Source organism: Camelus dromedarius, chromosome 27 (genome assembly GCF_036321535.1).
Source record: "Camelus dromedarius isolate mCamDro1 chromosome 27, mCamDro1.pat, whole genome shotgun sequence".
In the NCBI taxonomy this organism is placed as follows: Eukaryota; Metazoa; Chordata; class Mammalia; order Artiodactyla; family Camelidae; genus Camelus; species Camelus dromedarius.
The window spans coordinates 25,922,836-25,936,089 of record NC_087462.1 but is presented as its reverse complement, the minus strand read 5'-3'; the positions used below and the strand labels follow the sequence as shown (position 1 = coordinate 25,936,089).

The following is a 13,254-nucleotide window of genomic DNA, read 5'->3' as shown; positions in this document are numbered from 1 at the left end:
ATAAATAATACATAATTTGTATTCATAAGAGATAGATATGTTGAATCCTAGGTCTCGTTGAGAACAGATTCACATGGTCTCATTATTTATCCCTGACTGATTTCTCACTGTCCTCTCCAATTCTGACTGGCAGGTGCTAATAGAATAATTTGTTTCAGAGGGCTCTCATATTGTAATAGTGTATTTTTATCTTATGTATGGTCCTTAGAAAATTCAAAAAACTTTCACAAGGGACTTGACAAGTGGGTGAATTTTAAAACAATTGTATTGCTTTGTGAAAAGAAAAACAATCTGCTCTTCTTTACTCATATTCATGTGCTGAACTATTTAATCCTTGTGTAAAGGGGGGTGGATATAAAAGTTCTAGAAACAACAGTAAAATATAAATGGAACATAAGCACTCCACTGGGAGGAATTCACTGTGCTGACAAAGAAGAGTGTACTTTTCATAAAGATGATCTCCCGAAGTAGGCAGTGTGTGCCAACGGAAAAGGCTAAAAGATGCTCAGTGGGGAATTCATTCTCCATTTATTTCATTCATGCAAAGCCCTTTATAATTAAAAAAAAAAACTATACTTTTTCTATTTTTATCTAACAGCATCCACTCAGTAAGCTGAAAGTTTACTTTGTGTTCTGTCTCTTAGTAGAAATTCAAGGCCCTAGGAATCCTGTGACTATACATATGAAAACAGGACCCAGAGTTAACAGCAAGGTTTAGTTTACTTTACCTCATTGATAATGATCCAGTGACAGTCAAAAGCAACCAAATTCGTCTCCACAACCTGGAAGAGAAAAGAACCCAGTTATCAGTCAGCATTAATTGTGGAAAACAAACCAAACTAAATAGATAGACTTGCCAAATGGCAAAAAAATGTATACTACATGTTAGAAAGGTCTGTGTTACCCAACTGAAGATGGAAACCATTAGTAAAACACTGTGGAAGCACGTGTTCATCTTGTAAATGCACTGTAGACTTGCTAATTAAGTTTGAAAATATAATCAAAAGCCTAGAAAAACAAAGGCTTCAATTGAAAAAAATATATAAATAACACTTCAGTGATTTAACTTAGAGTTCCAATCATATTTCCTACTCCAAATAAACTTTGATGACCTTCTATTATCTACCTAAGAAACATCTAAGTACATATTCCTCCATAACCTGGCTCTAACTTAACATTATTATCATCTACATCCCTGTGTACATGTTTGTTATTGTCTTGACAAAGTAAAATGCTCTATGTTCTGAAAAGTTTTGTGCAAGTGTATTCTAAGGAGACAATCATAAAATTACCTGAATGTAAAGACTAAAAGCAATAAACATTTATACTAGAACATGTTATAGGTGGGTAATTTCAGTAGCTTTTAGACCACTAGTAACATGAACATAAAGAAAACTTATGTTAAAAGAAAAGTGAACTACTTGTAGGCAACAATCTTGTCTGGATAGCTATGGATAAATTGATTTGAAATGATCCTCAGCTAAGGACCTAAAAGTGACCCTCCTCTGTGTGTGTGTGTCTCTGCGTGTGTATAGTAGAGGTAACTTTTTTTTAATCAAGGTTTCTATTCTATCCAGTTTTCATACATATACTAAGACACGTTTTATAAATCATGCCATGGAGCAAATAGATATATAATAGGTTAAACTGATTTGAAAGAGATTACTCCGTTATTTTCAGCAACAATATCTGCAGATTAGGTTTTAATTGAAGATACCTTCTAACAGCTAGCAAGGAATTGTTATAAAGTGTAAATTACTTTTGAGGGTTATTCTTTGAGGGTATTCTGAGAAATACCTACTGAAAGATGCACTGAATTATGAAAAATACAAATGGAAATGTATTTTTACGTGATTCAACACTTTCTTAAAGTATATAATTATTTGCAGAATTCAAAAAAAATTTGGTATAAACTTTGTACCATTTCCATATACATCATATAGATTCCTAGGACCTTACTAATGTGTATATACAATACAGTCTCATAAAAGGGAGGATATGTTATCTATTTTTGAGTTATATCATTATTATCATTTTTTGAACAAATGCTCAACTTCTAAGTGAAACTCAATGTAGAAAATGACTCATGCAGTTTTCAGCTTTTTCAGTTTTAGCTAAAAAAAAAAATTACTTTATACCAGTCATGACACCCTTTATTTCTAATTTTATAATTATTTTTCTTTAATCATCTTAGACAAATCATCAGTAATTTATTAGCAACAAAACTGTTACAAAAACAAATGAGAACACCATAAGAATTCAATGGAATACAAACTAGACTCACATATAAGAAAAGTAGTTCTCTGTATTAAAAAAAGGGAGAGAAATTATACTGAATATGGGGGGAAAACCCACATGACTAACATATACAAACACGAAGTATTTATAGAAAAGGGAATGAAAACCAAAATATAGATTGAAAGTACTTCTGGAACAATATTATTAGTAGAATGAAGAAATGACTCATTTTAGCTTAAATTATCCCCATTTAGACAATGTGTACCGTGTGGCAAGATTAAGCAAAATTCAGTCTATGAGAACTCTGTATTAACCTGTAGAACTTAAGTAAAGACTTACTTTGTGCAACAAAATTTATGAAATAAGTAGAAGGTAAGAGTCACCTTCTTGAAATGATAATGATAACATAATAATGTGTCTATAATGATAACATTGATAATGTGTCTAGACCACAAAATTTACTCAACTTTCACACTCTGTCTTGAAATAAACTTTCAGGCAGAAGCAGAAAATAGTATATTGGTACAGGCTCAGTCGGGCGTTTCAGTAAAGGAGAAAGGCAAATATTTCATCTAAGGCCATGATACCACTAGCCATACCACCGTCCTTTGCTTAGGAAATAATCTTCTCTTACTCCTGTCTCTCTTTTACTCTTGAATACTAAACTATAAAACATTTTTCTTTATATTTTTGAAACGAGGAAAAAATATGAGCACATTACAGCAGATAAAGAAATAAATCGTTTATCACAATAGCTCAAGGTCATGGAGCAGACCCCACTTCCCTACTCCCTGAAGTATCTTATGCTAAAGCTGAAACCAACCTCTGCTATGTTCAGACATTGCATTTTGGGTCTACTTGTTGGAGTAACTTAGCCTATCTTCTTTATCGCAATGCATTTTTACTAATCTCAGCTATGCGCCTTTTTCTAACCTTAATTAATTTTAATAAACACACTTATTAGAGTGATTTAAAATTCTGTGATTTTATAAAAGCATGATTTCAAAACCATGCAATATCTGTTGGCCTTTTCATGAATACTGAATGTTCAGGACTTTTTTTATGAGCCCATTGTTCTTTGGGGAAGGAAAATAAATCATACCAGAAAGGTACTTAAGCATCGGGAGGTAAATGTGCCTCGTCCCTTTAATTATACAAGATATATATACATGGATACACAACTAAACTCCATGCTTTACTGTGGCGCCACATTATAAAGAAGCTCTGAAACTTTTTTATAGCTATGTTGTACACAGAAAGTTAATGCTTCCACTCATTATCTGAGGAACTATCCACTAAAAGAGGACTATAATTTCCTTAGGTCTAGGTTAACATCTTCATGCATAACTAATGAGCTGGCATAACTTCTCTGATTTTTTATAATTGAATGTTACTAAAAGAGAGCAAGGCAAAAAGCCACTAATTAAAAAGGTAACCAATATCTGTAATGGTAGAACGGATATTTAGTAAGAGGCATAAAAAGGTGATGCGGAGATCACCAGCTTAGATCTTGGAAACTGACTACCTATTTATATTATATACATTCTTATATATTATTAAATATCTGCATATAACCTACTACTAAACATATATATATACACACACACACACATATATACACCCAGAGAAGTGAAAATTACAGTAGAGTTAAAAGAAAAAATAAAAAGGAGTGATAATGTTCTTTATCCTGTTCACATTTTATAAATCGAGCTAACATGTAGTGAACATTCTTATAAAAGACATATTTACATAAAAAGAACTTCTCAGCCATCTGTGTAGCTAGCAAATGTCAAACAACTAATTATAAATCCCAAATCAATTCATCTAATAATTTTTATATTTGTATTAATCACTTTCCATTTAATATACTTCAGCCTAAGTAATGCTGTAACAAACTACTTTCATTACTACCTTGAAGGACTGAATTACTTCTCGATAAAGGATTAAGAACTGATTGTACGATATCCTAGACTATCTTAAGCCTTTGTATTTATTTCCAGTTATATTAGAACTTAGAGAAAACTATTCCGTTTTCTCATCTTCCTTACATTTATGCAGGACGCTACAGAAAGGGGAAAACCATGACTGGAAAGGTGATAACTACAATGAATTACAACAGAATAAACATGAAGACGTAAAAGAGGACATCAAAATCCTTCAAGTTGGGAGGTGGAACAAGAAAATACAGATTTCTTTTCTTTTCTTCGTTCTTTTTAGGATGTGTTATACGACTATCAGTTTAAAGCAAACAGATACAGTAATGAGTTAATATACCGGCAAAACAGGGGAACCACAAATCAAAAACATACAGTGCAGTCAAAGGAACCAAAAAGAAACCAAGATAATACAAAAGAAAATTTTTGAACCCCAAAAAGAAAAAGAACAAAGAGGGAAAAGTGAAGTAAGCCAGAAAGAGAAAAAATGTAACATATATCACTCATATGCAGAATCTTAAAAAAAAAAAAAAAAAAAAAGAAAAGAGGACACTAATGAACTCATCTACAAGACAGAAACAGACTTGCAGACTTAGGAAACAATCTTATGGTTACCGGGGGAAAGGAGGTCAGAAAGGGATAAATTTGGGAGTTTGAGATTTGCAAATGTTAGGCACTGTATATAAAAACAGATTGAAAAAATATTCTTCGGTATAGTGCTTGGAACTATATTCAATGACCTTTAATGAAAAACAATATGTAAACGAATAGATGTATGTATACACATGACTGGGACACTGCTGGACACCAGAAATCGACACACTGTAACTGACTGTACTTCAATAATAAACTAACAAAAATTGGAAATTAAAAAATATCTATGTCTACATCAAAACGACAATGATGTGGGAAAAGAACGTGTATAAAGATGAAAACTTGAAAATTCAGAGCATTCAGCTGGGTTGATGGGATTGGGTGACATTCCCCATTTTGCACATGTCCTCCTTAAGCTCAGGTCTGTGATTAGAACTCAGGCGTGTCCCCTAAGCCTCCATAAGTCTGGGCTTCCTCGGCTGTGGGGCTGAGAAGACGCGCCCTTGCTCACGAGCCGCGTGTGAAATGACACACGTACGGCAGCCAACGCTGGGCTCACAGTTGCTCCGTGAGAGCAGGAGTGCTTGTTTCGCCGCTGTATTCCCAGCACAGGGACGTGGGCTCAAGGGAAGAGAGGCTCGTGCTGGCAGAGCCTCTGCCTATAGGCACGCGATGGTGGCCGCGTCACACCCAGCATCCCCGCCATCAACACTGGCATCGACAGACGGGACCCACCCTGGGTGACAGAGGGCGCACCAAGCATTCAAACTGTTTTAAAGCTGGAAGCTAGGTAGTCTGTGGCAAGAGTGGCAGCCAAAGAAAAGAAATGGAAACAGGCAACATCAGAGGAAGCAGGAAAGGAAGAGACTTGAAAGGTGATGGAGAGGAGGGAAAACAGTGCGAAAGCAAAGGAAGATTCAGAAACACACAAGCACGGCCCCAAGACTGATTTGTCCAGTACTTCAGATGATGTATTTAAGGGGCAAGGACCCTGAAGAGCCACTTCTGGGATCTCACGGAGGTGATGAAGGTGAAGGACAGCAAGTTCAAGCACCTCTGAGCACCGGAGTCCCCCCATCCCTGCTGATGGTTCTGGTCTGGGAAAATGCTCAGGGCACAGCCCCAGAAGACATGCTCTTTACACGCATGCACGTGTGTGCATGTACTTATATTCATACACACCCACACAGGAACGCACGCACATATGCACACACCCCCACAGTCTACACGCATGCATACATGTATGCAGAGACACACACAGTCCACATGAATTCAAACCCACACGTGTACACACAGAGACATGCACGCATACACATGTACATTTATCCCACATGTCCACAAGCATACACACGTGTACAGGCATACAAATGCACACATCCCCACATGCACGAGCCACACAACACACACCTGCACACGTGCACATGAAATGTGAGCACCTATCCACCCAGACACCTATCCCCCCCCAACAAAGCCACCCACAGACCCACACACATGATCTAAATATACACATATGCCATCTACTTCTAAATGATACCTGGCTTTTACTGTAAACACTACGTATTATTCTAATACCTATAAATGGAAATGTATCTGTGCATTTTTTTAAACGTATAGTCAGTACTTAATGCCTTGTATTTACAGTAAAAATAGCATCTCTTATAAACTGATCTCGTCCGTCCTACACAGGAAAACAAGCCTCCACCATCAGCACTCCGGGAAAGCACAGGATTCCGGGTTCCACCGGTTAAAAACCTCGCCCAGGGCTCTCAGACAATCCTCCTGGGCCCCAGGACAGTGGATGAGGAAATATGCTGAGAGAATGGTGAGCCCGGGACATGCAGCTGACAGTAGCTGGGGGTGGGAGCAACCCAGCCTGGCTCCCTCCAAGCCTGTGCCCTTTAGATTGGAGGGGACAGTGCTCTGCACCAGCGGGCGGGGTGCCCTGCGACCTCAAGCCAAGCTGCAGGTGTAGGGCTACTCAGGTGACTGTCTCTTCCTAGCGGCTCAGCCCCTCCTCCCAGAGGCACCAAACCCTCAAGTGCCAGCTCCCCAGCTCTCCTCTCCTCCACCGCCCGCACCTCGAGTCACCAACAGGGAAAACCCAGGCCTGTGCAGAAACGACAGGGGAGAAAGGCCTGGGCTCACCATGAGCTGCTCAGAGATGGGGGTGATCACGGGCTGCAGCATTGGGAGTGGGGTGGGGGAGGCAGCGTCTGGAGGGAAAAGAAACAGCAGCAGGTCAACATGCGGGCTCTCCACGAAGGCTCCAGGACGGTTGCCTAGGACCTGGGCCAGGTGAGTTAGAAACCAGCCCAGGCAGAATCGCCCGTGGTCAGGGCCCAGGGCGCGGGGTGGGGGGCAGGATCGAGAGGAGTGCTCATCTCTCCCAGCCCAGGTGGAGCCAGAGATTTCTTCTGAGGGAGCGCCTGGGCCCACTATGGGCCACAGTCAGCACACACGGGGACTGTGCCCGGGTACCTGAGGTCCCAAGTGGGAAACTGTCACTTGGCCTGGGAAAGACTTGTACCACATCCAGCACCCTTCAGTGGACCTCCTCTCAGGTGGGGAATCTCCAAGTGCCCCCCACTCCTGGGGCACCCCCAGCACTGGACACAGGCCAAATGGACACCTCTTTGGTGTGGCCAGGCTGCAGTCCCAAAGAAACCCCATCCTCCAGAGCCTGACCGTGAGCTTCTGGGCTCCAAGGCCAGGCCAGGGCTGGCACACCAGGGGCCGACACAAAGGGCCACCCCTTTGTGATGGCTGACCAGTAGGACCACACCCTGCCTGGGGCTCCTTTCCCAGGGGATGATGGCCCAGGACCACAGGGCTCTCATGGCCTCAGCCAAGGGGCTGCTCAGGGCCCTGGTCTCCATGTGGACCTGGGAGTGTGCAATGCATTGCACCCCTTCCCTAAAGGAGACCCCATGCTAGTGCTAATTCCACAGGGCTCAGGTGGGTGGGGCATAATCTCACTGGGCCAAAGATCCCCCTCCCAGAAAGGTGACCAAGTCCAGGGTAGACACAGGGCCCGAGCCTCGCCCCTGGGACCCCTGCCCCTGGAGCTCCCTTCTATCCTCCAGTGGGAAAGGGCTATCTCAGAACGGGGAGGGACTCAGAGACACAGTCAAACACCCCTTTGATGCTGAAGTGCATGTGAGCGCCCCCCTACCCTCTGTCCCCCAGTGGAATTCTGCTGGGCTTCCCTAGAGGCTCCTCTGCAGGGCGTTTGGTCAGCCCCAACCATATGAAAACTTAAGAAGCTAAACAGGCCTGGGGTCAGACCTGGACCACCTAGTGGACCCCACCCCAGCACCTCAGGAAGGAAGCGCAGACACTTAGGATTTCAAGCCGGGTAGTTAAGCAGGCAAGTGTGTTCTCCTAGAGAGCCCCTGGTGTCCTCAGAGGGGTCCTTCATAAGAGGAAATGACACACACCAAAAAAAATGTTTCTAAGTCCATAACAATTGAGAAATCAGTTCAAGTATCAGCAGACGATGGGAACAGCAACCCCCACATCACCCATGATCACTGCACCCACACCCCCGATCCCTGCTCCCACACCTCCATGCTCACGGCACCTGCACACCCGATCAGTGCTCCCACACCTCCATGCTCACGGCACCCGCACCCCCGATCCCTGCTCCCACACCTCCATGCTCACGGCACCCGCACCCACGGTCACTGCTCTCATACTCCCTGTGGTCACTGCTCTCACCCCGTGTGCAGGGCGGGGCACACATGAGTGCGTGCACACACATGCAAACGCCCTGGACTCAGCTCGGGGGAGACCACGCTGTCCCCTCGACACTGCTCCCTCTCACTACTGCCTCTGCCTGCAAGGGTTTCCCTCCTTTCACTCGGCAGCCTCCTGACCCCTCTTCACAATGCCGAGGCACCCCAAGATCACCCCTTTTAGTATTTGAACCTCTTTGTTGAGCTTCTTCCATTTTCAACTTGTCGCCGCCCAGACTATCCCCAGCACAGGGCACAGAGCCTTTCCTGCAGAGGAGTGCAAGTGTGTACACACGAGGGTCCGGCTCCGAAGACATCCTTCTCACTGTCACAGAGGGCAGTGTGGCCACAAGACAAGAAAGCAACTGCCGCCAACCCGAAACTGTCCCGCACCTCACTGGGCACGTCCGTTTGGTCCATCACTGCACCCCCCACACCCCACCTTACAAAGTCTCTGTGTCTTTGGGCCATGGGCCAGGCCCTAAGACCCTCTGGGTCCCTCTCACCTCCTCCCCGCAGGTGCTCAGACTGGGACCCACGTGTTCCCGCCTCTGCGGGGTCACAGCAGGCTGGGTGGTGCTCCTGTCATTTTTTTAAAGCGGAGCTGGCTTTTCAACATCGCTCACAAGTGTGTTGTTAAATTAACATCATTGCTTGTTAGCTCTCTGCTTTCGAATTAATGAAAGTGTTTTAGGATCAGCATCTTTTGTAAAAAGAGCAGAATGCTGATAACTGTTGGAGCTGAGGGCTTGTACCCAAGAGCTGGTCCCTCTGCTCTTCTGTGTTTCAATTCTCCATAATAAAAATAAACTAAAAACAGGATATTTTTTAAAAAGATCCTGATGGGCTCTTTTGAGCTCCTGCCATTGCACTTCCAAGCCCTGAGGATGAGGACGGCCGGGCTGCGGTCGCCACACCTAGGTAAAGGGCAGATGCCCGGGCACGGTGCTGTGTAACCCTCAGCACCTTCATCAAGGGGACGTCCTGGTGTCGGGGCCTGGCTCACCCCACCCGCTGGGGCGCAGCACCCACTCCAAGCCAGCCAGCCGCAGAGCCACGTGCCCGGCATTTCCCACCCGCCCATCCACAGCACGTACAGTGTTTCCCCACCTCCGTTCACCTTTAGACACCTGGACGCCAACTCCAGCCACAAAGAGGCTCTCACCTCACTACCCATTCCTGACCCTTGAACAAACTGGACTTTACAAATGGGTCTCATTGCATAGGGTCCCTCAGGGACAAGGTGAGTGTCCAGGACAGAGGGTGACATCTGCAAGTAAAGATCTGCTTTAAAACAAAGCGCCAGAGATATTTCCAAATCCGTAGGCTAAACCAGTGACTGCCCAAATGTGCTCCCTGAGTTTCTCATCCCTGCAGCAGGGCACGTGGATTTGGGAAAGCAGCCACCTCGCAAAACAAGTTCAAAGGGCACAAAGGGTAAAGGAGGGGAAAGAAGTCAAATTAGGCCCAACTCCAAATGACTTCTTAAGAAATCAAGACAGCGATGCTGACTTACCCTTCCTGAAACGCCAACAGTACCATCCCCAAATCCATTTAAAAACTTCAAGATTGAAGCATGCCACACCAACACCGGTGCCGCTTCACCCTGTTCAGAAAGCCTGCGCAGGAGAGCACCCCTGGCACCACGTAAGCTGCTGAGCCAAAGCCGGCCGCAGAAAACACAGGCGAAGTGGGCGAACAAGATGATGATTTCGGGGTTGGGAACACACGGCGCTGCCAACCGCTTTCCAGACCAGGGCCGCCGCCGCCAGCCTCTGAAGGACTCCGCGGCTTCTCCACGGAAGTCAAGGGAAGCCCGCGAGGCCAGCACCCGACGGTGGGAGCGGGGCCGTTCCCGTCCTAGGGGTCCCTGGGTTCCAGGGTCCCGGCCACCACCCCCTACACGGGCCCCTCCCCCATTCCCCCGCCCAGCGAGGGCCGGCCTGGGAAGCGCCGCGAGCAACGCCCCAGCCCGAGCGGGCCCCGTCCCGCCCAAGATCCCTGGCGCGCGGACGGCGGGGCAGCCCGGCCGGGGGCGTGCCCGGGCTCGGGGTCGGGGTCGGGGTCGGGGTCGCGGGGCCGGGGCCGCAGCTGAGTCCGCCGAGGCCGGGCGGGGGCCGCGCGGAAGGGCGCGGCCGGCACGCGGGGCGCGGACACTCACCACACGACGCCGTGGGAGCCCTCGCCGAGGTCGCAGGTTGCTGCAGCGCGGCCCCTCGTCGAGCACCTGCCCGCGGACCACCTCGGGGCGCGCGCCCGCCGCCCCCGCGCTGGACACGAAGTTCCGCGGCCGCCGCTCGGCCAGCGCCGCGCCTCCCAGAGGGACCGCGCCGCCGCCGCTGCAGCCGCCGCCGCTGTCGGAGGGAGGAGGACCGGCATCGCTAGGGAGACCCGACGACCCGCCGTCAGCTCGACCAACTGCTGCCTGCCCGCCTGACGAACTGACCTGACCGTTGGGCGGGCGGAGGGAGGGGCGCCGCTGAGGAGGGCGCCCGGGCGGGGCCGGGCAGCGCACGCACGCGGATTGGCTCCCGTGGCCCCGGGGGCGGGTCTCGTGGCCACACAGACTTGTAGTCTTGTTGCCTATTAGGAAATGATTCGGCTATGAACGTTTGTACACAAGCTGGTTTTTTTTAACCACATTGTTCATTGTAAGTTTACTCGAACTTCATAGATTAAAAAACTAAAACAAAAATAGAGGGATTAACCGCATTTCAAATAAATGTATCTTTGTCATTGGAAACATTGTTTCATAAAAGATCTCGATAATGTACAAAAAGAGCTAATGATAAATACATACATACATAAATTAAATTATGAAATGCATTAATCTATTGATTCTGTTTTGAAAGATTAACATTAACAGATTCCCTTCTGAATTTCGAATAGTTATATATATGAGGAAAACTGCTGAGAGAATGGTGAGCCCGGGACGTGCAGCTGACAGTAGCTGGGGGTGGGAGCAACCCAGCCCGGCTCCCTCCAAGCCTGTGCCCTTTAGATTGGAGGGGACAGTGCTCTGCACCAGCGGGCGGGGTGCCCTGCGGCCTCAAGCCAAGCTGCAGGTGTAGGGCTACTCAGGTGACTGTCTCTTCCTAGCAGCTCACCCCCTCAAGCGCCAGCTCCCCAGCTCTCCTCTCCCTCCGCCTGAGTGTGTCTCGTCCACCGCCCTAACCTCGAGTCACCAACAGGGAAAACCCAGGGATGGCGGAGGGCGACGGTTCTTCCACCTCCCTTTCCAGGGTGCCCCTGCTGTCCTGTCTCCTCTGAATCAACGAGGGGCTGGCCCAGAGAGGCAAGGGGTCCAACAGGGGCCTGAGGTCCCTACCCAAGTCCCAGGCAGGCCAGGCTGGCCCCACTCCCAGTGCTCTGCGGGGAGAAGGCTGCGCTGGCTCCATGCTCCCCATGCTCCCCTGGGCGAGACCCCCGCGCACTGACCTGCTTCTCATTCTCATCCTCCAGCCTCAGCCGGTCCTCAATGCAGTTCCGGGCCTGCAGGAGGGCCTTCCTCTGGGAGCGCTCAGCCAGGATCCTCACAAAGACCCCGTACATGTTCACACTGAGGAAGAGCAGGGCGTTGGCGCCGAGCTGGATGGGAGAGAACAATGCAGCGTGCTGGGCGCAGGGGTCCCCACTCTGCAGAGGCTCCTAGGAGTCCCCCGACAACCAGCCCATGATAGAACCACGCCAGCCAGACCCAAGTGCAGAGCCGTTTGGTTTCACGTGGCCAAGGGCCAGGGAAGCAACCTCACCCCTCACCCTGTGCAGGGGCTATAAGCTTGTCACGTAATGGAATCATCTGCAAGGATGCAAGGGCTGTCCCCGCAAAATTCACGTGGAAGTCCTGACCCCCAATCTATCAGTGTGCCTGTATTTGGAGAGAGGGTCTTCCAGGAGGTAACCCAGTTAAAATGAGGCCATGAGGGTGGGCCCTGGTCTGACATGACTGGTGTCCTTATAAAAGAGGATTACAACGCAGACAGGCACAGAGGGACGACCGTGAGGACCCAGAGAGAAGACGGCCGTCTCCACACCAAGGAGAGAGGCCTCAGGAGAAACCAGCCTCCAGAACTGTGAGAAGCCAACGTCGACTGTGTAAGCCACCCAGTCGGTGGCACTTTGTTCCCACAGCCCTCGGAATTACCCTAGAAACTAGACGTGAAGACAGAGTGATTATTTCCGCAAAGGCTACATCTGGAGAGAAGCTGTGAAGGAGGGTTGATTAAAAAAAGAGAGAAAGAAAGAACGGCACTTGGGTATGTAGTGAACCCCTGTGATACATGCATGAAGGTAAAAATGTGTCCAGAGACTCTCCCAGTGCCCCTGGGTTCTCAGGCCACGTCGATGGACAAGCGAGAGACGGGCCCGGCTGAGAAGGACCCCCTCCAGGGCAGCCGAGGCCCAGACTCAAGAGGCTGGGACTTGCTCGACCAGGAAAGGATGCGCGAGTGAAGATGAGGGTCTGAGGACAGCAGAATTTACTGCCTCCTGCTTCCACCTTGCCTCAACTCCAGTCCAGTCCAGACCACCCAGGACCGAGCTTGGGGGACTTTACACGGACAGAGGACCCACTCGCCCCTGGTCGCACTGCACAGAGTGGCAGGCCTGGGGGAGGATCAGACCCCACTTCCCCACTGGTCCTCCGCAGCTGGTCTTATGGCCACAAGAAAGCAGTGCCTCTCATGGGCCGGCAGACGCAGCACATCCCCCCGGGGCCCCCAGGCCGCTAACAGAGAGAGAGAGAGAGAGAGAGA

At 47.9% G+C, this 13,254-nt stretch overlaps 1 protein-coding gene across 5 annotated transcripts in view; it reads right to left on the bottom strand.

The window, feature by feature from the left end:
- LOC105106732 (uncharacterized) overlaps positions 1 to 13,254 on the bottom strand; it is a 105,013-nt gene that overhangs the window by 53,568 nt on the left and 38,191 nt on the right. For 4 of the 5 annotated variants that reach the window (XR_010378139.1, XM_064480195.1, XM_064480197.1 and 1 more), the window contains exons 9-10: positions 11,939 to 12,088; positions 729 to 782 (exon numbers count right to left, since the gene is read on the bottom strand). Coding sequence is in view for 3 of the 5 variants with exons in the window: in XM_064480195.1 (XP_064336265.1) it covers positions 729 to 782; positions 11,939 to 12,088 (204 nt within the window). In the remaining 2 variants the exon portion in view is untranslated. Of the gene's footprint in view, positions 1 to 728; positions 783 to 10,946; positions 11,084 to 11,938; positions 12,089 to 13,254 lie in introns of all 5 variants that reach the window. The other variant, XR_010378140.1, reaches the window with a different exon arrangement.